Source organism: Lampetra planeri, chromosome 9 (assembly GCF_965212315.1).
Source record: "Lampetra planeri chromosome 9, kcLamPlan1.2.h2, whole genome shotgun sequence".
Taxonomy (NCBI): Eukaryota; Metazoa; Chordata; class Hyperoartia; order Petromyzontiformes; family Petromyzontidae; genus Lampetra; species Lampetra planeri.
Window position 1 is genome coordinate 13,093,593 of NC_136115.1, and position 25,243 is coordinate 13,118,835.

Genomic DNA, 25,243 nt, shown 5'->3' on the forward strand with positions numbered 1-25,243 from the left:
TAAACATCAGCAGGCGGAGGCATTCCACCTGTACCAGGATCCACGCAGCCACGAAAATAACCAACCACGCCCCCCCGCCACCCCTCTCGACTCCACAAGGAAACGATTCACATTCACTAGCAAGCAGCCAAAAACAAAGATCCCCCATGTAGCCTTAACAGACTGTTGGAAGCAAGTGCTGTTAGCGAGCACCTATCAAAGCCGGCACAGCACACGAGGTGGGCTGGGGGGGTGGCCAACACCACGCCCGGCCGCCTTTGTCTCCCTAGCGGCGATGTTTACACATTGCACCGGGTACTCGGTTGAGGCAGAGTCTACCTAGGAGAGGCCCAGGACCGGTTTTAATACCCGTCACTGGTTTTGGCCTTGAGCGGGAATCAAACCCGGGTCGCCAGGTTCGTAGCACAGCATGCCAACCTCTACACCAACGCTCTGCACAACCACCCACACAAAACACACACACACACACTTCCCGCACTTCACGTTACAGGCTTTATTTAGTCAACATTATGTTCCAGAATCTACGACACCTGCTAAGCCATGAAGGAGCCGATTTCATTCCTTTAAAAACCTGCAAAACAAGTGTCGTGCTCACACGCGAGACAGGTGACGATTGGTTGTGTGCAAAAACAAGTGTACTTATCATTTTTTGATGTATTCAACGAGACGGTTTCAGACCCGGGCAAACGGTGGGCATCAGGATTGGTAGGCGCCGGGGACAAGCGAGGAGGAGGGGGGGGCCGCAAACACTTTTGGCCATCGCTGCTACAACGCAAGGTTCTACTTGTCAAATAGAACGCTCCTTTGCGTGAAATGAAAATGATAAAAATTTGGCTCCGTTGTGCCGAGCAGTTCGGCCAAAGTGATTGCGGTGCAGACCTCTGCAGAACTACACCCCCCCCCCACCATCTCATTAGGAGCTGTGCACAAAGCAAATTGTCTTCTCGGCCAGAAAATCAAATGATGCATCATCATCATCGTCAAGCTGAACCGAAGGCAGAGGGAGAAAAACATTAGCCCCCCCCACTACCCAAAAATCAAGAAAATGGTTTTCAAAATTGTTCAAACGTTAAACGGGTTTGAACAGTCAAAAGAGAAAGCAGCTACAATCCAACCACGCCAAAGTACATTCTCCGAAATCGGCAAATATTACACGTAAATTTTTATCCGACCGGTGTAAGTAACGCGTGAAAATCAAAGTTACAAATTTGAAGATAAGAACCCCCAGTAAAGAAATCAAATTATCAAACCAGCAAAAATCAACACTAAATTGGGAAGACAAAAACTGCGCCAAAGGCAAAAACAGTGATGTTTGTGAAATCCACTGCAGACTGGGCAGGGATCACTGTACCCCGAGAAGCTTTGGCAGCAATGAGCCAACCCCCCCCCCCCCCACGAGACCTGCATCAGGCACGCCACCCACACCTCCCAGCAGCACATCCTCACGCGTCCCGATACAGACTTGAGGACGCACGTGCCCTCACGTTCGCACGCGTGGAGCACATTCCACCCAGTCGACACGATGGCGGAGAGCGAGTCTGGACACGTGGAGGGGTTCGAGTACGCGGAGGGGCGGTGAGCACGGGTGGGTGTACGCAGAGGTGGCGGCGAGCACGGCCCCATGTGCGTGGAGGGGCGTGCGTGGAGGGACCCGCGGGACAGGGCGTGAGCGGATGGCGTGCGAGGAGGGGGCGCGGGTTTGCGGCGGAGAGGTGCGCATGGAGGGATATGCCGAGGGGTGCGTGCGGAGGGAATTGTGGGGTGAAGAGTGGAGTGTGGGGCGAGAGATCAGAGAGAGGTGAGGGTGGCGGTCTCGTTCAGACGATCGCTCAGTTCCACACGTGGCGCTTGCAGTGCTCCTCCGCCTGGCAACAGAAAAAATGGACACGCGAGACATCGTCAGGCACGACGCAGTGGTACTGTGGGGTGGGACACTACACACGCACGTGTGCGCACGCACGCGGATGGGAAGTGTAATGTAGTGGTCAATGCGCTGCGCTACAAACAACCCGAGTTCAATTACCACTCACAGCCAATACCAGCGACAATTATATGAACAGGTCCTGGGCTTCTTCTAGCTTGACTCTGCTGCAGTGTGTAAACATCACCGCTGGGGAGACAAATACAGCCAGGCGTAGTGCTGGCCACCCACCCCCTCATGTGCCACCGTGCCAGCCTTCATTAGGTGCAACTTTCTTAACAGCACTTGCCCCAACAGTCTGGTTAAGGCTATACACAGGGTGGGGAATCTTCGTCCGTGCTTTTCCATGCCTGTGCGTTCCCTGTAACTCACGCTGCAGCGCTGTGCGTTCTCCTTGCTCTGGCACCAGAAGGACGGGCCCCAGGTGCACTCTTCCAGCCCCAGCGGGGTCGCGTGACGCGCTGCGATGCACGCTCCCAGCTTCTGCTCGCACGCAGGACGGACACGCCAAGAGGGAGCGGGGCACCTCGGTGGTTACAGACGCGGTGGCGAGATGTTAAATCCCTCGCCTGGTACACAGGGGGTTGTTGTGGGTTCGATCCAGACCCCCGACGACTGCTGTATATTTGGAGGTTGCGTGTGCCCTCTCCCCATGGTTGCGTGGATTTTTTGCCTGGTGCTCTCCGGTTGTTCCCTTCACATTTTAGAACCAATTTGCGTTCGAGTAGCCAGGCCGCTTCTAATAGAGCTACAGCACTCCATGGGACTTGCCCGGTAATATAAAAAATAGTTTAGCCGAGTTTTAATTACCAGCCTCTCCCTCGCCCAGATCGCTGGCACCTACCACCCACCACAGAGACACTTTGTTATAGGAAACGTATTTAATTAAATGTCGGGATTATATTTGCGCAATTTCATTTCTGTCACGCGCACAGTTCAGCTACAATTTATATTTGCTTGTTGTGTGCCGTCGTCTGTTTGCTTTGTCGCTTTTGTTATGTTGGTGACCCAAGTCACCTCTGCGAGCGAGACTAATCCTGGTCTCTTCCGTTCTCACCAGTTCTCACCCAGTTAATCTAAACCGCACTGCAATGGGTCCCCCCCCCCGCCCCCATACAGTTGCGGACTGGAAAGAGGGTCGCACTTGTTAATTTTTGCCGTAGCACGTCTTGATGTCGCAATGTAGTGCGAAAAAGTAAATAAAGCAGATGCATTACCAAAGAGTTCCCATAATCCGCATTTTACTCAAGACCAGCTCTTGAGGATAATTGTTAATTTCCGAAGCTCCTAAAGAATAATGAGAACCTGTGACTCAGCCACTGGGAATTAAAAATTACGAAACCCCAAAAAAACAATCGTTTGTACCGTGTGGGCCTGCATGTCCTAGGAATGGGTAATAATGTTCAGTAATGAGAAATGTGACAGTCAGGCAATGCTCCAGTTACACTACAGAACGAGAGTTGATGCAAGTCTGTCAGAGCGAACTGCAAGCCAATTGGAATTATTTTACAGTACATTAACATTCATTATCATATATTAAATGACACCACCCTCTGAATAGGGTGGTTGTCAAAGAAATGTTGCAGTTTGCGGTCACAATTGCTATTGTTAAGACTAAACCAGATGGACTGGCAGCGCGATTCACGAAAACGCAATTACTTTCCAGTCCGCTTCTAGTTAGCGACTGGCTTCAGGTCACAGTGGAAACCGTTAGTGGCATGGAGGGCTGGGCTTCGTCACCAAATTTGGACTTTAACTCCCACACCTAGCGAACCAGACCTTGATACGAAGAATCGGTGCGCGCAGCTGCGAGAGCCCAAAAACCGGAACATTTGAAATGTGTTCAAATCTTTGCCAACTTCTTTTAATAAGATGCTTCGGACGTTTTCCAGGGGCAGCACGCATAGACCTTGGGTGTGGAGCTACAACATCGAGGACGAATGCCGGTACGATGGCAAAGCCAGCGGGCTCGCCGACACATTTGCTGTTAGCCCACGACACGGCCCGACAAAATGTTGGGTCTGCATCACGCTCACGCGAAAAAAGCGGAAGACAGGCAACAGCCGAAGCTATATGCACTTTTAAATAGATTGAAAACTAATTTCTTTAGAACTGCTTGTTGTTGTGTTTAGTTTGTTATTCCTTCCCCCCTCCCCTCCGATTAAACACGGTTGGCAACGTACGGTGCAAATGAAGTGCAACATACACACATTTTTAATGGCCAGGAGGTGGCAGCAGCGTGGCGTGAGGTAGTGTGGCGTTGCACGCGGCGTAGTGTGGCGTGACATGGCAGGGTGTGGGCGGGCGTGTGGCATGGAGTAGAGCATTGTGGCAAGGAGTGGTGTAGTGCGACGCAACATGGTGTGGTGAAACGTGAAGGTGTGGCGAGACATGGCGCATTGTGGCGTAGTGTGGATTTTGGTGTATGCATATCACCGTGTTCACATTACAGACAGGGAGACAGGCGTGACGTGGTGTAGGTGTGAAGTGACATGGTGTGGTGAGACATGGCGTAGTGTGACGTAGTGTGGCGTGGCGTTCGGTGCACGTGTGCCGTGGCGCTCACGTTACAGACGAAGTCGGGGTCCAGCGCTTGCTCCAGCAGCTGCACCAGCAGCTCCCCGTACTGGTCCACGAGCGAGTCGCACTGTGCCACGAGGGAGGGAGGAGGGGGACACGTGCTGTGGTTACGGCAAGACCATCACGGCACCGGCCGGGGTCGCGACGATGGCGCCGAGCCACGCCGGCAAAGGGGCGGCGTCATCAGGCCACCGTAGCTGTCGCACGCAACGTCGGCCAGGATCAATCCACTGATGGATTAAGGCCTCTTTCCCCCCGTCAAGCTGTTGCCACCCTTCGTGGTACTGCAATCCTCGCGGTAATGTAACAGCCACTATTCGCCACGAAGTGACGGTGATGTCACCATGGCGCCGGTGCCAGGCTAGGTGCACCGAGGCCACGTGAGTTGTGGAAGGCTCGCCGACAGGTCACTGGACAGACCCAGGTGCCATAGTTTGGCTGACTGAGAAGACTGGCAGACGAGCAAGACTTCATCTCTAGGCGTCCGTGGTAGACGTCCTCCCAGGTGCGTTCCCTCCTTCGGCTGCCATTCCTCGCTAAGTCTCGATCACCGGCCAACGCAATCCTTCCAAGTGATGTTCTACTTACAATTCTTAACCGTCAACACAATGTCTTAAACGACCATGCGCTCCAATCCACGCGTTCCCCCTTTCTGTCTCAATGGAATTCAAAGGGCGAGCCTCTCCGTGCTTCTCTGCGCATATCTCCGTTTGTCTGTTCTCCACAACAGGCTTGTGCGCTTAATGCGGTTCCAATTATTCACGAAGGTCTTACCCAGTCTCAAAGCTTTGCTTTTGGGATGTTAGGTTAATTTCGATGAATGTGAAAAAGAGCTTTACAGCTATTGGATTCTTCCAGTATATTCTGATTAAAATGTTTTTAAAAGGAGTGTCTTTTTAATGTGGTGGGTTGGGGGGGAGTATATAACCTAGATATAAACTAGCCATGCAAGGAAATAACACAGATTTACAGATGGGTTCACACATTTATCGACTGTACCATCATCTCCCAGCCATCCCATCGCCCCTGCCTTCATATAGACCCGATACAACATTAATGTTTGACAGATCAACTTGTGCCGTGTCAACACTATGATAATAATTCAACCCACATTCATCAATAACCATGGCCTTGAAAGGAAAAATAATACACACAATAGGTGAAGTGCCAGGCAATGGGTCCTTCGTAGCAAATAGATCACATAAAGGCCACATGTCAATGGAAGCATCACCAAAAAATTGCTTTATTGTTGTTTGATGCAAATTGACACGAGTGTTGAGCAGTGACACACGGACTCTAACCCGTTGCGGCCCAACCCTGTGGAGTGCATCATCGTTGGTGCATTCCCTTTCTTCTTGCGCGCACTGGTCGACGTTAATCCGTGACCCTTACCAGATTTACGCTTCGCACAGATGGATAGGGGGGGGGGGGGGCTCTTGTTTGTTTGTGCGCTCCTGTTATAATCCGTGTGACGTTTATTTGCGCATCTCTATTATTGCCGCAGAGATTATGTTACCGGTGTTTGCCGATAGGGCTAACAATGTCGACTTGCAACGCGCCCGCCACTGCTCTCCACGGCCAGAATGACTCAAGGTGCGGAGAGGAGGAAGTCACTGCGAGGATTTGCTGTGTAAATGAGCGCAATAATTTACATTTTTTTAATCATGGATGCGCAGTGCAGGCGAGGGGTAGAGTTCGCCATGACGCCCCATGCCTCGCCACGTCTCACAACCACACCACGCGTCCACTACCTGCTGCTGGAACGCGTCGGGCAGGAAAGAGCACACCGTCTCCAGCGCCTGCTCAATCTGCTCCTTGGTGGCGTTCTGCCCCAGCATGGAGTCCAGGTAGCTGACGAGCAGCTTGCACGCCTCGCAGAAGGTGCCACCGGCCAGCTTTGCTGGCATCACTGTGGTGGGGCGGGGGTGCCAGAGTACAGGGAATCACAGTGGAAGGCCACAATGATGAGGTGACTCTTCTGACAACTCGTGCACAAACACCAAAGGCTACATTACCAGGGGCTGGGGAATATTTTTGTTACCAAACGCGTGTGGGGAAACAAATGTTGGTTGCCTGGCAGTCACACCAATGTGCCCATTTTTCGGAGTAAGCAAGCTTGCCACACGTCAAGTGAAAAAACGATTTAACGCGATGCTCGATTTGTGTGGTCAGTCCATGGGCGACCACAATGAGACCATCAACTCGCGACACGCGAATGAGCGGTTCAATCACAGGTGATTAAAACAAAACCCCAGAGTTGAACCTCAGAGCTCAGCAGCGTTGAGACTCGGTGCTCTGACCCACAAGCAACTCGGGCACCTCTCGAACAATAAACATTTTTAAGAGAACGCCTTCTAACACAAACACCACCAACATAGCCGTGGAGGGTAATTAGTGAGGGGGGGGGGGGGGCTGGAGTGGTAGAGACCTTTGATATTCGTGTCATTTTTAGAGTGCAGGGTGCAAGCCATGTTGCTCGGGGTAATCCCAATTTGCGAAATCTGCCGTGTCATTTTTCAACCTTTGGCAAATTCAGACACACCGACACTGGATGTACAACGGCCCACTCTTACGTGATCTTTAATCTTCCACTGCGTTGCAGTACTCCATAGTATCTTACGGTTTAAAACGCACCCGCGGTATTAACTGGGGCGGCGCCCGCACGAATTTGGACCGTGAAGCTCGCGCAACAAGCGGCCGCATGCGACTCCGCTGGGGGCCCCTGCGTACCTCTCGCCAGAGCCAGCTGGCGCGCCTCGCTCTTGCAGAGGCCGAGGAAGGTGCACACGGTTCCGGCGTCCAGCTCCTGCACTAGCAGCTCGATGGCGGCGCGCCCGTACGTGTCCACAAACTCCTTGCACTCGCTGGCGATGGTGCTGGGCAGGTGGGAGCACACCAGCTCCAGGTCCTTGACAATTGCTGCCTGCAGGGGGAGAAGCACGTTTGCAGGCATGGCGACGTCGCAAACGAAAATTCTGCACGTAGTCTGTTCTCCTACAACGCGTGGTTTTCATGACGCAAATTGGAGATAAACGTGATGAATGTAATTAGGGAACCACATTTTTTTCTAACACGGACGCGAATGGGATAGAACGCGATCGAGTGAATGGAACTACGTCGCGCGAGTCGGAATAAGCGGTTGTACGGCCGCCTCGGTGCAGCACCACACAAGGTGAGATTGCTGCTAATTCCTTGCACTTGCATCACACAAGGTGGGATTGCTGCTAGATGCTACTCACATCCCTCAGTCCGTTCCGCCTGCAGACACATCTGACGTGTTATTGCCGACTGTCCTATACCCTATATTATTTATTGTAACGCGATTTTTCAGTAACGCGGTGTTCTTCAGGAACGCTACTAGCGCGTTAAATCGGAGTATACACTACCGGGAAAGAATACCATCGTAAATAATATGCGTACATTTTTTGTTTTTTGGGGGCGAATGCAGTGGAACCTGGGTGCGTAAACGCTTATAGTGGCACGGCCGAGCACGAGAACAAAGACGGCCAAAGTTGGAGTTAGGAACCTGGTTACTCATTGGTGGAGGAGCTATTGTTTTCAGAGCAGAAATAACTTGCACAATCTTGCCGAGTAAGACAGAGGTACACTTCACCATAGTTTGTCATTAGAGGAACGGGTTGTTACCGTGCGGCAGGGTACGGTCCCATAAGGAACCACAGAGGCTTATTAGAAGGTGCCAAGGAAGTTAAGTTTTAGTGGGGTTAGCAGCATTAAGAGTTTGCTTTTGAAGGGCCCCGTGGCAACAATATTGGTTTAAGATGGCAATTCAGCAGCGTTATATAGCAGTGCCCAATGGCCTGGCCGATTTGGCTTCAAATGAGGTTTTGGATGTAATTATTAAGCGTTTTACACCTCATGATCTTGGTGGCTACGTAAAATAAAAGACATCACTCGTAGCGGTTGCAACAACAAAAAGGTTAAGACACCAAGTAGCCATGTCTGGTGCGAGGGTGGACAGATGAACACAATGTACAAAGTTATACGTGCAGTACACGTTGCACTCAAAGTTCGCATGGTTCAACAAACGCGTACGCCTGAGAACAGATCGGATGTTTTTAAATCGATGCAAACAAAGAGGAAAATCTGGACATACGGCTAGATGCACAATTATTGGAACAGTAATGTAGGTTTTATTTTAAAACCCGCTCACATTTCTGGCACCTACGATTAGTGCGGTTGGCTACGTGTTGTACGAAATGAAGTTCAATATATATACGTACAACTGAGAAATTAGGTCATATGTCGACCTAAGAGTTTATATCTCAATGCTGAGCTCGATACAATTTTGAGGCTCTCCATCACATCAAAAATGAACTCCCCCCACCTCCGCATTTTACGCAACTACAAACCTGCACAGACGCAGTGGAGCAGCGACACACGACCAACACCCGTGCAGACATCACGGAAGCACAGACCGCGCACCGCGGTTAAAACAAAACGCGCCATGGCAGAAACTCACCTCAGACTTGTTGTTGCCGATCAGCTCCTCAAGCTTTTCCATCACAAACTCGCAGATGACGCAATTTGGTCCTCCCTTCAGCGACGGCACACGGCTCGGCTGCACGCACACACGGCGTCACGTCGCGTTACGTCGCTGATCATGCCGAAACCACGCTCGAAAAAACCCACGTTCCCCGCAGTGAGCGTGGCGCCACCTGTCTCTTGCGCATTGTTGTGCACGGGCCATAGCTACACACAGCAATGTAATCAGTTACACCGCTGACAGGCTCCCATTTCAAATGGTTAGTTTAACATCTCGTCGCCAACCTATAGTAACCCTCAAGGTCGTACTCGCACAAATCCAATGCTGGTACCGCAATTTATCAATAATTCAAATGACCCGATGGTGATGGCTCCGAGGGCTGGAATTAACACACGAGAGGTTGGGGGGCAGGGGGGGGGGGGTACGGCGGAGTCGCAGTGACAAAAATGACATCTCTGCACATTGCGTTTCGAAGTTCGTCCAGGCGTTAGCACGAGTGCATGCTTACAATCGAGTGAGCGAAGGAACCGCACGCTTGCCTTGTGCAACTGGGACCGAATCGTTTTTTTGGTCAGCGAGTGGGAAGGCACGTCTCTGCAAGATTATTCACCTTGATGGACAGCGCGGGGGTCAGACTCAAAAGAGGAGAGTGCTTGGCCTTGGAACAGACGCCCACACCACCGCACAAGACCTCTGGTGACTGCACACACACACAGTCATCGAGGGGCATCACCGTTTTAGTCAATGGTGCGCACACATTCAAACGATGATCCCCCATTTAAAATGGTGTAGACCGCAAGGAAAAGTGCTGTTCGCAGGCACTTAAAGGCTGCCATGACAGTGTTGTGGCCTGAAATACTGACAGGGTATTATTTTTTGTCCAAATGCTGATGTTCAGAATGTGCCAGGTACTCATTAAAAGGATCAGTTAAAATAGGGGTTCAGAAAATGCCATATATTTAACTTGTTACCAATGCTCTGCATCGTCAGGCATCAAACCCAGGCTTCGGGGATATTGGTTGAGTATGCTAGAAGTGACCTGGCCTCAAATGACAGCGCAACAAAGTGGCCTATCACATGGAAATTTAGAGCAGCCAAATACTGTGAACGCATGTCGATTCTAAAAATGGAAGGATAAACCCGAGGAACTGGAGAAAAATTTATGCGACCGCAGGGAAACCATGCAAACTGCAAATATTAGGCGTGAGGGTCTGGACTGAACCCATGACCTACTGCATACCAAGCGAGCTAGTTAACATCGCCACCGCAGTGCCCCTCCACTAATGGACGTACACTCAGACACACATATCATCATGTGGGTCCATACAAACATGCATACCAAGCAACAGATTATTCCAAAGCAGGCTGCCACCAACATCAAAAGTAACACAGCTAGCCCCCTCAACAGTAAGGGATAAAACAAACTATGCAAAACAACTCTGTGGAACAACCGCCACCAGCCACCGCTCCCACTGCACGGCACCGATCAGTACTATGTTAGTTCTGCGTTAGCGTCGCTGCAAGCACACTATGCGGTTAGACACGGGGGGGGGGGCCTGCACAGAAACGCTAACGGGCACAGCACACAGGTATCAGAGCCTGCCGACGATGACGTGAAGGACAAGGGAAAGGCACGCAGCATGCGGCTGGTTTCAGAGGTCATGGTGGAGGATGTGCAACGGTTGGGGTTAAAGATGTAGAGGCACGGATGCGGTTAGGGTTGTACATAAAAAAACGCGTCGTACGTACCTCGGCCTGCAGTTTCAATACATTTCAAGAAGCAAAAAACACAAAATCAGTCGCAGTGCTTACACAATACTAGGTTTCAAATAACCTTGATAATAATGGTGTGTATGACATTGAAAGCAAGGGGGACAGAGAAGAGGAATTGACGGCGAGGGTGTGCGAGGTGTTCGTGCGAGATTTACAGAAAGGGCACAACAAATGTGGGAGAAGAGAGGGAGGGAAGAAAAGGGGGAGCATGCAGGAGGGGAGTAGGCCTTCCTTACCGAGCCCATGAACATCTGCACCATCTGGTCGGCGTAGGCAGACACGTATTGCTTGCACTGTAAATGAGTGAGGGTGGGATCAGAGGAGGGGGGGGGGGTGGTGAACGTTTGTGTTACACAGCGACCGCTCCTGTGCATCGGCATTAATCAATATCGCTAAAATTGGCAAAACATGGCCTGTTTATAGCGTGCGGACCGGCTAGGTGGCGCTGTGGTTAGCGTGACAGGCGATGGTGGTCCAAGGGCCGCTCACCGAAATCCGCTTGTTTCAGTCGAGGCATAGCTAGTAAAACCTACGGTAGTTCCAAACCGAGCCATGTGGTGAGCTGGCAGCAGGCTCATCCCTAAATTAGCACCGCCTACTTTTACATAGCCACGCCCACTCGTTGTGAAGCCCCGAACGTGGCCAGCAGCCTCCTGGTCATTGTAGAGGGCTACGCCCAATGCACGCAGGCCCTGCCCACCGCTGAAGTGGCCCCACCCTTATATCTCTGTATCACGAGCAGAGCATGAAGCAGAACAAAAAAAGAATCCATACAGCTGCTCCAAAACGGAAACAGTTCCAGCCAAACCTGGATGGGTGCCAGCGTCTTTTACTTTAAAGTACATTTACTGCTAATTTGTCAGAATAAGAGCCACCTTTGCCTGGTTTTGCTTGCAATGCAGAACTTTGCAGAATTAAAATAAAAAACGAGGCACGGGGCGGACGCCCACGAGGAAGACGAGGAGAAGAATGGCAGTGGTGGGGGGAGGGTCCGGGCGCGTCCTCACCACGTCGGACATGTCAGGCCCAAGCATGTCGCACTGCTTGGAGACGGCGTCGATGAGCGCATCGGCATAGGAGCGGTTTTTCTTGATAAGGTCCTGCACGTCCTTGAGGAACGCCACGCAGTCGTGACACACGTCGCCGTTCCCCTTCTGCACACGCACGAGCGTGCGCAGTTCGATTAGTGTTGTGCCCGTGGTTACGATAAAGGCTACAGGCTCTGCGTGGAGTGTCAATGACTCCCCCGCAGGTGGAGAGGACTTGAACTGGCAGTGCCAACAGTTTCTTCTCACCGATGCGGCATTCATCCACCACACTGCAGGTCACACACAAACACTTCCTCCCTTTCGTCACGCAGAAAGTGGCGGCGCTTACGCGTCATGCAAAAACATTGCCGAATTACAGCTTTTCACTTATTTGTCTTCAGCACCAAGATGTGGTGCAATGTACATACAAATCCAAACGGTACTGTATCCCATTAGAAAAAAAAAACTCGTCTAACTTGAGAAACCAAAATTCACTTTAACCCAGGATCACAGGCTGTGCTGGTGCCAAGGCTATTAAACAAGCATTACCCCCCCCCTCCATCGGGGCTTCTCCCGAGCCGTCGTTAGCTGCAGGAGCAACATTTGCTCGCCGGAGGCGTCGCATCATTGGCATGGGGCTCTGGTGCGGGGAGTGAAATGGGCCCCCTCCCCCATCCAAATTCGCCCCCCACCCCCACCCCTCTTTGTAACCAGGCACCTGGGCTCCTCCGGCTCCGGTGCAGCTGCACAGCCCACACACTCGATAGCGACTTCGCTACGGGGCGCTCCCCAGTACCGCGTGAAGCACCCCACACACACCTTCAACTTCTCCTCCAGCATCTCCAGGATGGGAACCTCGGGAACGGGGATGTCGTTGGTGGAGATTCGATGCTCGTTCACAGACTGCTGGGTCTTGCAAATGTTCAGGGCTGTGCACACCACACTCGGGTCCTGCACACAAAGACAAAGATCCCCCTTAGCCTTAACAGACTGTTTGGAAAAGTGCTCGTAAGCGAGCACCTATGAAGGCTGGCACGGCACACGAGGGAGTGGGTGGCCAGCACCATGCCCAGCCGCCTTTGTCCCCAGTGGCGATGTTTACACACCCAACCAGGTACTCATTTGAGGCCGAGTCAAACTGAAAAAGGCCTAGAACCGGTTCAGATAGTTACTGGTGTTGGTCGTGAGCAGGAATCAAACTCGGGTCTCTTAGTGTAGTGCACTAACCGCTACGCTACCACTCCCCATATAAACCATCGCCACACGTACAGTGAACCATTCACGTCATTTGTTTTCTAAGACATTTTGGCAGTCATGCATTGGGATATTTAAAACGTGTTTTTATTTTATTACGCAAGGCCCCCTGGAGCTATGCAGCTCTTTTTCAGAAGTGGCATGGCCACAAATAATAGCTCAACAAAGTTGGCTTTTCATGTGGAAACTTATAGCAGCCAAATAATTGAAATAATGTAAATACACGTGTCTAAAATGTGGAGGGAAAAACCGGAAGACCCGGAGAAAAATCCATGTGACCACAGAGAGAGAAAGACACGCAAACTGCCGTCAGGGTCGGGATTGAACCCACAAACCCCCTATATACCAGGCAAAGTAGTTAACATCGCCACTGAGCGGAATGTTTTACTCAACCGAAAGCAAACCGGACAAAGACTCAACAAAATTAAGGCAAAACACTCAATATTACCAATGGGTTCACAAACCAATTTTCTGTACCGACACAATGGCCACAGAACAGCAGAGTGGGGTTGGAACCTTCACCATAGTTAAACGATTCGTCAAATCGCACCTCCAAAGTGTGTTCTGCTGAAGAGTCCAATTATCGTGCAATATAAAAAACTCCTCCCATTTCCAACCACAAAACACCGTCTAAAAAAATCGCCCATGACAAACATTACATCCTTGCACAGCATCACGAGTTGTATTTAACTGCTGCATAAATCCAGTGTGTCCTCTAGTGTACCGAACACCACATCTGTGCCAGTGGCCCGCTCAGTCCCAAGATCCAACATTGGTGGCTTCATTGCTTTTTCACAGTTCAGTTTAAATTCTATAACATTTGTAGGGCAAAGGCTTGAATATCGCGTAAATAATATTCACATATGTAGTTTATATGATTCCACAGTATTACCACTCATCTCTGTGCAGTGTAGGAACAGTACGGGGGAGTGTTGTTGAAAATAGCAAGTCTTTTAGCTGTACACTGTACATTGAGGTTTATGAAATGGTTGTTCAGGATTGGTGCTACATTTACACGGCCGAGCCAGACCCGGCACACAGGTCACCAACGACACGTGGGTACGAGTGACCGAACATCGCACGGCGCATCACACATCTTGGGGGAGGTCGTCAGAAAGTTAAGTCCATTTCATGCATATTATATAATAGTGGTGTACAAAAATGTGCCATTAATGGGATTAAATTATTGTTAAATCAGTCCTCTCGAGGCATTAGAAAAGGTCCGTCTCCCCACAGTCAATAACGTGGAAATACAAATGAGTTAGACGCTCTTCCATCAATCCGCTGTGAGACAAGTTGTTTGAGCATACTTCACCGCACTGGTCCGTGTGGGTTGTTGGGAGGGGGTGGGAGGACTGATTCAGATGTCCCTGGCTACTGAATTTAGCCATGGCTGAGAATCCAACTCGGATCAGCAGGTTTTCAGTAAAATGCACAAAATACTGCTCCATTCCTTTAAATCGCACAGCACTAATGAAATCAAGACTTGTAAAGTAGTGGCTTTCAATCACCGAGGGTACTTTACATTCCCAACAGAATACGAGAAAAATCCACTACCAAGAAAATTATAGCTTCATTATGGAGAAATTTTTATTAATTCACCTATCTGCAAATTAGGAAGCTTCTGGGAGCTATGCACTTTAAAATCTAAATTGAAAAGTAATTTCTTGAAATGTCTTTTACGTTTAGTTCCCCCCCCCGCACCTCCGATTAACACGATTTGGCTACGTACGGTGCGACAGAAGTTCCACATGGGTACACACAAAAACCAGGTGCAGGAAACCACAAAGCCATCTGCCGCCGCCTCTGCCCGCAACCATTCCTGGCAGTGCGGTGGCGGCATGGAGAAGAGAGCAGAGTGCACCCCATAATATTTGCACACTGGTACAACAGTTCTCCAATCGTCTGCAGGCAAGAGTGGGGCACTAATACCATAACAATCATCCATCGCTCTGCCAACCTTCCTGTCACCCCCCCCCTCCCGCATCGACGCGGTCATATATAGATCACGGAGAGTTCGTACCGGACTAAATGTGGTCAAACCAGATTTTCCAATTGCGGCATACACCAGCGTTGCGTGTGTCGTTAAATGGTCATCTGGATGACTTAACTTGAACTTTAAAATCGTTACCGAATCGGTAACAAGCGAGGCATTACAAAGCAAGGGCGAAAAGCACCGCAACTTCTCCCTCCGCAGTCATGTGGGTACAGCAAATGCACGAAGCAAACATGCCAATTCTGTATACTCTGCCGCATTTTTCTAAAAACAACCTTGCCCAAGTTCCCCTTAAATTTTGTAAAAAGACAAGTTTCACACGATAGGACCCGTTTTTAGAAATTAGGCATTTCCCCAAAATGTGACCCGTCCCCTGGTTTTTCCCATTTCAGCCTGGAGGCCCCGTCTTACCCATTGCTGTGAGAAAACCCTGCCTTTCGTTTTCCCACCACCCATTTTTTATTGCCGTGTCAGTTGGGGACACTACGCTGCTTTACGACGACACTTGACCAGTTACAAAGTACCCTGTTTGTCCGTAAAATATCGTCACTGCACGACAGAAGACTTGTGAGTACAGCAAATGTTCAACGTCTGCATTTTTTGAAAGGCAACAGCAGAGGAAGCCTTCTTGATAACCTTCTGCACGTCGAAAAGAAAATACGGGAAGTATCGCACACCTTACTATGCCACCTTTATCTATGCTTCAGTTCTTTTATATATATGGGCTAAGTGCGACAAGGACTACAAAGAAACATACATTCTCAAAACATTGTCTCCCCCCCCCTTCTCCAAAGAGCTATTTCCAGTGTTAGATTGTCACACACCTGTCAGCAAAACCCGAGTTTGGCAATACACCAGAAACTCAAATATTGACATACTTCAATGTTATATTGCATTTGAAGGAGATACAAATGAGTTAGTTTTACAAACGCACAAAAGTCCCGGCTGAAACCGACTGATACGGATCTCACCAACATTTGGGGTCACGCGGCAAGCCCTCATCCAGCAATGACTAGATGAGAGAGCTGTGCTTGTGGCTAAGCAATCAGATAAAGTCAGAATGCCAGCATTACATTACACTACCTGAATACGCAGGGTTTCCTTTTGACTTTGGAAAACCGGTAAAATAAAAAAACATTTGTCAATAACACAGCCTTAAAAAAAGTTACAATTATGTTTTGGACAATGTCCCTTCTTTGTCGACAAGAGGCCAGAGACGTAACCTCGGAACATTGCCTATTATACACTTTATTTTTACTGCAGTGTTATTTGACGAATGTTGATTTGATACGTTTCATTTTTACACCACTGCTGATGCAGCACCAAATAAAGAGCGTTTAGTTTTAATAATAATTCATCAGGGTAGACCTCTGTTGTCAATATAAAATTTTACTTTGGTCCAAAGACCATGGGTTTTCTCAAACAAAAATGTTTTTTTGGGCAGACTACGTTTTAGACAAGAAAAACCCGACACATTTTAACTTCTCCACATCTCCGGGTCACATCAGCGAGGCATGGCGATTTTATTTCATTTAGGAAAAGCCCCGCCGAGTTGTTAGACTTCTTTCGGAGGATGCTTCTGGGGACGCGTGACCTATTCATCATCCGGTTTTTCCCCTCCACATTTATAATCAACATGCATTGAGGAATATTTGGCTATCAATGTCCACACAATGAGCCACTATTGAGCTATCATTTGTGATAGTCAGCTCGCTACTGAAAGCTATGTAGCTCAGTGGGCCTTAACTGGTAAAAAAAATGGTTTCGTTTTTACGCAGGGAGTCGCACAATACTTTTTGGAGTGCCTGCGAGCTGGCATGAGAAAGTCACCATCTGATGCTTGAGCATGTCCAAAACATTGTCCAGGTAATTGTCCACCAACTTCTGGCACTCGGAAATGAGTCCTGGATCGGACATCATGGAGCAGGCACTTTCCAGGTACGCCTTCAACTGAGCCTGGGGGGGGCAGGGAAGGGGGACAAAGCAAGAACACACAGGCAAATGATCCCACCATTTATCTCTATAGGCCAAGGGGTTGACAACCAAAAAAATTAGCTATTTTTTTCGAATTCGGCAAAAACCTCAATATTTCTCAGGGCCGCGACCGCATGTGAATAACATCATGAAGCAGTTCCTTGAGAGCCGCATGCGGCTCAGGAGCCGACCCCTGGTATCGGTCGTCAAGGCAAGTGCTGTTAGTGAGCACCTAACGGCAGCCACAGTACAAGAGGGGTGAGTGGACAACACTGCACGGTCACCTTTTCTTTGCCACGATATTGGTGTTTGCAGTCTACCAGTTATTAATTTAAGGAAGAGTTGGCCTTAGGAAAGCCAAGGAGAGAGAAGCCTCACTGACGATGTAACCGAGAGGAATGGAAACAAAATCACGTAGTTTATAGCTCAGTGGGATAAATGCAAACTCATGCTCCCCAATAGCTTTGTTCATGAACGACGTAACTTTACAATCCTGGGTCGTGAACATGTTTATGGCACTCCTGCCATAACAGACCTCACTACCAAGAGCTTCATGCCAAATGAGCATCGCGAGGTCACGAGAATGCACCTTCGATGGAGCAAATGCCATCATCAAGTCTAGTCAGACAGGAAGTCAGACAGCCCCGAGGCACAGTCAAGGAAGGAGCTGTTTGTTGTTTGCATCTTTCCCACGGGCCAGGTGGCATAAGAGGGGTGTGGGGTTGATGGGGGCAAATGCCATCATGCCAAAATGTGTTATTTCAGGGGAGGAGTCAGCAACAGACAAACAGCTGCCATTGGGCGTGTATTGGCCAAGAGTTGAACGCAAGAATTTGGGCCTGCAGTCACACTGATGAACATGAATGTCACAAGGTTAAAGGTCTCCCATTGAAAAAGCAAAGAATTACGTTTTCAATACAAAAACTTACATCGGGGATAAGATCCAGAAGAGATAGGAACAGCCGCATAAGTCGCTGGAGTTTTCTATTGCACTCTAATGCAGTTCAAATTTGTAAATGTAAAAATTACCCACAAACTACTCAAATCGGCATTACTCACAGCAATCGCCCATCTGACAAGACTCATGCCCGCTGGCAGGCCAAGTCCCGAGTCACATGGGGACAGCTGCCACTGGGGGTGCCCCCTTGCAATGTTTGAGAGGAGATGCGAGTCGCTTTAGCGGGTGTGAAGACCTCTGAAACACGCCGGTGTAAGCGGTGTTATAACAGCAACGAATAATAATTATTATTATAAACGGGAGCAGCCTCACCTCCGTGGCACTTCCCAGCATCATGTCCCGCACCACCGTCACCACCTCCTTGCAAGTATCACACAGCTGGTTGTTCTGCTTGAGAAACAAAAACAAATCCCTCTATATAGCCTTTAACAGCACCCACAAGCAAAGATAAAGATCTCCTGCATTAGGCATAACAGACTGCTGGCGCAAGTGCTGTTAACAAGCACCTATGAAGGCCGGTATGGGCACACGAATGGAGTGGGTGGCCAGCACTATGCCCAGCTGGCTACGTCTCCCGAGGGGTAATGTTTATACACCCTGCAGCAGGTACTCATTTGAGGCAGAGTCGACCTAGGGGAGGCCCAGGACCGGTTGAGATAATCGTCACTGGTGATGGCCATGAGCACGAATCGAATTCTGGTCACGGGGTTCGCAGCGCAGCACGCTAATCACTGCTCCACAAACAGTCACATGTGCACACTAGTGCAACAGATAGGATGCTGCATTCCAGTTCATTGATAACATTCAATGCAATGGCAAAATAAACTTGGGGAGATAAGGGGCCATGATAGCACATTTCAGCGCACAATGGTTCATTCAGACTTTCCCAGTACAACGTTAGTTCAGCTGCCAAGGAGGAACGGGGTCTATTCTGCTCTACCCTCTACTTGACAATTAGGCATGTGGTCGTTGATGCAAAGTGAGGTGCCGTGGTGCGGTGTGCCGCAGTGTGCCCGTGTGTTGTGCTGTAATGCGGTGTGACACAGCATACTGTAATGTGGTGGTAATGCGGTATGCTGTAACGTGGTGTAACACGGTGTGCTGTCGTGGGACATGATACGATGTGCTCGTGCAGTGTGCTGGAGTGTGCTGTGCCGACGTAGGTCGCGACGCAGTCTTGCGGTGGTGAGTCACGCACGGCGGTGGGCTTGTTCCACACGGTCTGAGCGCAGTGCTGCACGGCGCTGCACTCGGTGGCGCTGCGGAGGTCGCGGCACCAGTAGCTCGGGCCGTAAGTGCATTTCTGAGGGGCGGCATTTATGCCCGCTGTGCAGGGCACGGACAAGGAAGACGGCACCATATCAAACACGAGATTTACAGCAGGTGGCTAAACCGACGACGAGGCATGGATCGGTCCGCGAGCACCAGGGGTGCACGAATGCTTGGCAAAAACTAACATGACGTCACGTTCGTGACCATCACGGCCTGCAGGGGAGAGCCAATTCCAAATGCGTTCCGTGCTTATTGAAGCACGCACACCTCTGGTCTACATCACGATCATAATAACGTAGTTTGTTTATATTGTCGCAAACATTTCATTGAAAATCCAGCATTGGGGAAGTTTGGCCAATTTCTTACTTAAGGGGAGAGGAAACCGCAGCACTCGAAGAAACCTCAGCACGTGTTGAGAAGGAACTAACACGCAAGGTTGTGCGCACGAATGGGCTCATCAACAAAACAGCTGTACTGCCATCTTCGAAGGTAACCTCGTAGCACACAGCAGGTTTGAGAGGTTTTGAAAAAATTGCGAGTGACCAACTCTTGCTTCTGCCAGACCAGAGGCCCGTGCTATCACACCTAGCTCATAGCAACACCAGGCCCATCGTAACAGCAATAATAATAATAAAATCGGTTTCATAACGTGCCTTCCAAATTGGCAATCTTCAAGCGCTGCACACCAGAAGTAAAACATTTATTTTAAAAACAATGATATAAAAATAAAACATTGACACCAGTAAACATGCAATCAAAACCCAAATGTAGGCAGAGCTTTTGGGAAAAAGCCGAGATGTGAAAATTCAGTGGCTCAGGCATGGAGGTAATCACAATTAAGCAGCCTCAGTAACCAGTGCACATTTTCTGCGGCAGGGTTTCCAAATTGTCTGGAGATTTTTCAAGTAACCTTTAGATAAGCAAACGGTGCTAATGCCACCAATCATTGGCATTTCAGCACCTTACCAATTCGTGAAGGACGGAACATTGGAACACTGCTTTAAAAGGCAAAATGTAACATGCAAACCGCATGTTGGACTTTTCATAAAGGCACTCTGAACGAAAAAAAACACTTCCCCTAGAATTCACCAAACAAATGAAAGAGGAACCGATATTGCTCAAATAGGCTGACAAGTCTGGATTAATTTATAACCAACTAAACCAAGCACAATCGCCATAAAAACACATTCATGGCCCATAACCCGCACGTTTACCAGGACTATTGACCCTAACAACACGACAATAAAACCAAGGTCCTGTGGCATCTTAAAACCGACGTTGCCAATTTGCATAGGCATCTAAAGATCGGCATTGATGTGGTGGAACCTTGGGTTTGATTGTATCACTTGAGCCATTCCTATTTGATCCTACTGCGAAGGCGGGAGGAATTGTCAGACTTAAGATGACCATTGATCGATTGACCAGGATCTCTTTCCAAGTGGCAACTTCGCTTGTAACATGGGGGCGAGGCAGCAACGTTCACACGGTGCCCCCTACGTTGGAGTACTTGCTCGCAACTCATCTCAGTCATTGCCACTGTGCCCCCCAGACTGTCGTCGTGAGAAATCGTATTTCCAGACACCATAAGTGTGGTTAGAACAGTGGTGTTCGCTAAATGGCATCAGGCACGGTGGCGAGATGTTAACCACCTTGCCTGGTGTACAAGAGGTTGTGGGTTCAATCCAGACACTGACGGCTGTATATTTGGTGTTTGCATGTTCTCCCCATGGTCACGTAGATTTTCCCTCCAAGTTTTCCTCCGATTTTTCCCTCCACATTTAGAAACACGCGTTTAGATTGTCTGCTATGTATTTCCACCTGATAAGCCACTTCGTTGAGCTATCATTTGTGGACAGGTCGCTTCTGAAAAAAAAGCGAAATAGCTCAGTGGGCCTTAACTGGCAACATAAAAAAAAAATCCTAGGTGGTACCAAATTCTACTTCGTTAACCCATAGTTTATATTTTTCTCATACACGGTGGGAGCTTGTAGTTCACCTTCTTTCGAAGCAATGGATTCAAAGACAAATATACGTCCGTGTTGAGATGAATTGTTAGCCAGCAAAATGGCTTCAGTTGATCAAGAGATAACAAACCTTCACGAAGTTCCCTTGTTAGGTGTTTGAACATGGACATTCATTAAATCAGCTGCATGGCCATAGCCCCCAAGTCAGGAAATTGCAGCCAGTGCAGCTACAAAAGCAGCTGCGACCGCTGGATTGTCATGTGGCTCTGAGTCACTTAAATGGAAAAGTTGTGGTGCTGGCATATCAGCAGTGCTCAGAATGTATGTACTGGTTGTTCCTGGGCACAAACGCATGCCTTTTGAAACGTGGAATATTCCCTGTTTGGATGTTTCTTTCTGGCCGTCTGGTTTGAAGCTCTATTTTAAAATGTTGAGTATTAACTCGCAATCAGAAGCAGAGTTAATTTTATGGTTATGGCTCGTGGTCATTGCTAGTCACCTATTTCAATGGAAACAATTTCATGACAACATGAGATTGACGGCTCTTAAAACTAAGTTAAGAATTCACCACCATGTCCATAAACCCAACATCATTACACCACCAACATCTATAACCACAAATATTTACAAGGACTGTAACAACAAGGGACAATACCCATCAACAAAAAATAACAAGATAACCACGACTTTACAAAGTACACTCCCTCACCTCACTATGCACCAGGAACTTCGCCGCACTGCCGTAATAGTAAAACAAACTACGGGCAAGATTGCATTATTGTTCATTACCACACTTTAATATATAGATATAAATATATATTACACGCATTTTAAAGAAACTATTAATGAAAACATTGGTGTAAGTTCGTCTCCGGTAGAATCGTGGCAAGAAAGGCAAATTAGAAGTATTACAACCCCTGACGCTGAACCCATAAGCCATGACCATAACAAAGGCATTGTGCACCGATATGTTCTCAACTAAAATCCAAGGTCTGCGATTAGACAACAAAGATCCCCTGTATAGCCTTAACAGACCGTGGGGTCATATGCTGTTCGCGAGCACCTATAAGGCCAGAGCAGCATACGAGGGGGTGGGTGACCAGCACCACACCCGGCCGCCTTTGTCTCCCCAGTGGTGATGTTTATTACACACCTGCGGGGAGTGTTCACTTCCAAAATAGCCAAACAAAAGACCACTCTGTACTCCAGGCAGCGGTGAACTCGTGGGTTAACCATAAATAAAAAATTATAATCGGCAACGTTTCGGGCAATGGTCCTTATTCATAGCATGTGTTTGCACGTCACCGATTATATTTCTCTTAAGGCCACAGGGTAGTTAAAGTGTGCAGAGTTATTTTGTTTGGGGCGCCGCGGTGGCGAGATTAATGGCCTCGCCTGGTATACAGGAGGTCGTGGGTTCGATCCCGACTCCAACGCCTGCTGTATATATTTGGAGTGGTCGCGTCGATACAGCTGGTGCATCTACCATTCACCTCTGTCAGCCAACCCATGGCACATGGGTCTGTCCCGAGACCTCCTGTCGGCGCGCATACAACACTTCACGTGGCCTCAAAGTGCACCTAGCCTGGCACAGGCACCGTGGAGCGGGTATTGGTATTGACCGCGTGGATTTTTCTCTGGGTCCTTCCCCTCCACATTTAGAAACAACATCACGCGTTTGGAGTTATTTGGCTGCTATAAGTTTCCACAAGCCACGAAGTTGAACTCTCATTTGTGGCACGGTCGCTTTTGAAAAAAAGCAGCTATAAATTATTTTAGTGGGTCCTACCTGGTAAAAACAAAACCACCAAAATAGTAACCTGTCACACCAATGCCAACCCAGCAGCCGCATGAAATTGTTTACTCCGCAGTTACTAACGTCAGTGCTAAAGATAAGTAATATTCAATTAAAAAAACAAGCTTTCATGAAATGTACCCTACTAGTAATGGCAGAACTCCACGACTCCAGGAAGTGGCCCCGAAGCTCGCAATAATGTAAGGGACCGTGGTCGATTACAGCCAGCCGTGAGTTGAGCGTGGACAATTAGACCCAAGCCGAAACATAGCATGAACATTTTTTTTTAAAGTATATATTTCAGTATATACCAATTCTAGATTTGAAGCTTTCGTGACTGCAAGAATTAATACTCTTGGGGTTTTTCGGAAAAGTCACGTCGGTAAAAATAAAAATTTACAGAAATAATAATGGAAATAAAATAAAAATCACGACGTTTTGGAGGCAACACAAGTCTCCGTCATCAGGTGGGACCGTCACAGCTAAATTGACGGAATCAAGTGAGGAAAAAATCCAAGAGACAAGCTCTTAAATACAAGTTAAGGGGGAGGGGGGCTTATCTGAATGTTATAGCCAGGGAATGGAACGTGTTGGGGGGGGGTAAAAGAGAACAATTGTTGCACATCGACTCGGGGTTGTGGCCGGTGTTAGCCGATAATCAAAATACTTGACCGAAAAAACCTAAGAGTATAAGTATACCAAGTTTGCAGTCGATACCACATTTGGGAAGTGGGTTAAAATTGAGTTACAAGATTTGAGGATACAACAGTGAGTTAATAAAAATCGTGTAAAAAAATAATACCATCGGTTTACATGACCCCAACTAAAAGTTACCCTTCTCCGCTGCCTCCTGGGGCAAGTTTAACAATCCCTCCATCACCTCTTCACGGGGCGAGATCAACGCCCTCCGTGCGGCTCATCCTCCTCTGCTTTCATCACAACAGAGGCAACCCCCGGGGTGGGGTTCTAGAAATCTCCACCTCAAATTGACAAAGATTCGGGGAAATCCGCCGGCAACTTTCTTCCTCAGCCATAGCTTCACCAGAACCTGCGACTTCATATTCAACCTCTTGATAAACCCCCTTTACCAAGCCCAACCACCCACACCACCTCGTAACCGCAGAACTTAACCGTGACCGGCTGAGTGAAAGGTCTTAGGTTTGCGTTTCGCTTAGTGGATAAATTTAAACAACCAGACAAAATAACAGCCACCCCAGAGCCTGTTAAATCTCACACCACCACCTCATCGCGTCCCCATGCACTGACCACATCGTCTCTTTGCCAGAGGAAATGATTGGAAGCCACGCCGCATTACCCCACCTCTTCATCCCCTCATTTTCACTTCCACCACACCAACGCATCTCAATTCATCGGCCATTCACCATCACCACCACCACCACTCGTCCACCTCGTCACCTCAACCCTTCCACACGACCACCTCGCCTGCTCCGTCAACCACCGCCACTGCGCTTACATCACCACGTCCACCACTTTACCTCATCGCTTCACATCACCATCATCATCACCACCATCATCACCATCCCTCTCACCTCCTCCAAACTCACCGAGTCCCAGCGACAGCTGCAGCAGCACTGCCAGGCCAACCATGACTCGACGCATCTCGCTCGCTTCACGGGCTTGAGAAGAAGGTGGTGGGAGGAATGGGTGGAGAGGACGCGACTTGCTTCAAGTACAAAGGCAGAACACGCCGATTACTACTACGGCAGTACGATCGTCAAGAAAGCCGCGTCGAGGGGAGAGAGGCCGATGCCACAGACTGAGGAGATGTCCTTCTTCAACAAATGGCAACCGCAGCTTCCGCGAGAGGTGGGGGCGGGTGAGAGAAACCACCTCACGGGCTCCTCTCATTGGACAACCGTGGGTCACGTGCACATTTATAGCCAACGGGCGCGCGTTGCTTCGGGAGAGGGCGGGAGAGTTGGGGGTAGACCCCTCCCATACCGCCCCTCCCCTCCCCCGCGGCCCCTCCCCTCCCCCACCACCCCTCCCCTCCCCCACCACCCCTCCCCCACCTCAACCCCCGTCGCCTCCAGCGCGTTCGAAAATATCACGAGGACGTCGGTGACGTCACGGGCCGAGGTCACGTGACACGGCGACTCGTGTTGTTGGGGGGGGGGCATCCTTCGAGTTGGTGCGCAAAAATGTCACAACTCCCTCCCCCCCTCCCTGTGAGCACGCGGACTGTTTACACCCCCCCCTATCT

At 49.2% G+C, this 25,243-nt stretch overlaps 1 protein-coding gene across 2 annotated transcripts; it reads right to left on the reverse strand.

The window, feature by feature from the left end:
- Positions 1 to 478: 478 nt before the first annotated feature.
- PSAP (prosaposin) lies at positions 479 to 24,858 on the reverse strand. 2 transcript variants are annotated; one of them, XM_078597685.1, is made up of 14 exons: positions 24,585 to 24,858; positions 19,187 to 19,314; positions 18,301 to 18,375; positions 16,887 to 17,012; positions 12,626 to 12,757; positions 11,786 to 11,932; positions 11,015 to 11,071; positions 9,616 to 9,705; positions 8,982 to 9,080; positions 7,232 to 7,424; positions 6,253 to 6,410; positions 4,488 to 4,568; positions 2,294 to 2,404; positions 479 to 1,865 (listed from the first exon to the last, which is right to left on the reverse strand). In XM_078597685.1, the coding sequence occupies exons 1-14, from the start codon at positions 24,637 to 24,639 to the stop codon at positions 1,830 to 1,832; spliced, it is 1,488 nt and encodes a 495-aa protein (XP_078453811.1). In that variant the 5' UTR covers positions 24,640 to 24,858; the 3' UTR covers positions 479 to 1,829. The 2 variants fall into 2 exon arrangements, with proteins under 2 accessions (XP_078453811.1, XP_078453812.1); XM_078597686.1 differs by lacking the exon at positions 9,616 to 9,705.
- Between the last annotated feature and the right edge of the window lie 385 nt (positions 24,859 to 25,243).

Coding starts and splice junctions, on each gene's coding strand:
- PSAP (XM_078597685.1), bottom strand. CDS start 24,639: ATGCGTCGAGTCATGGTTGGCCTGGCAGTGCTGCTGCAGCTGTCGCTG. Junction 9,706..11,014: donor TGCAGATGTTCATGGGCTCG/GTAAGGAAGGCC, acceptor GTGTGTGTGCAG/TCACCAGAGGTCTTGTGCGG. Junction 1,866..2,293: donor AGAACGCACAGCGCTGCAGC/GTGAGTTACAGG, acceptor TTCTGTTGCCAG/GCGGAGGAGCACTGCAAGCG.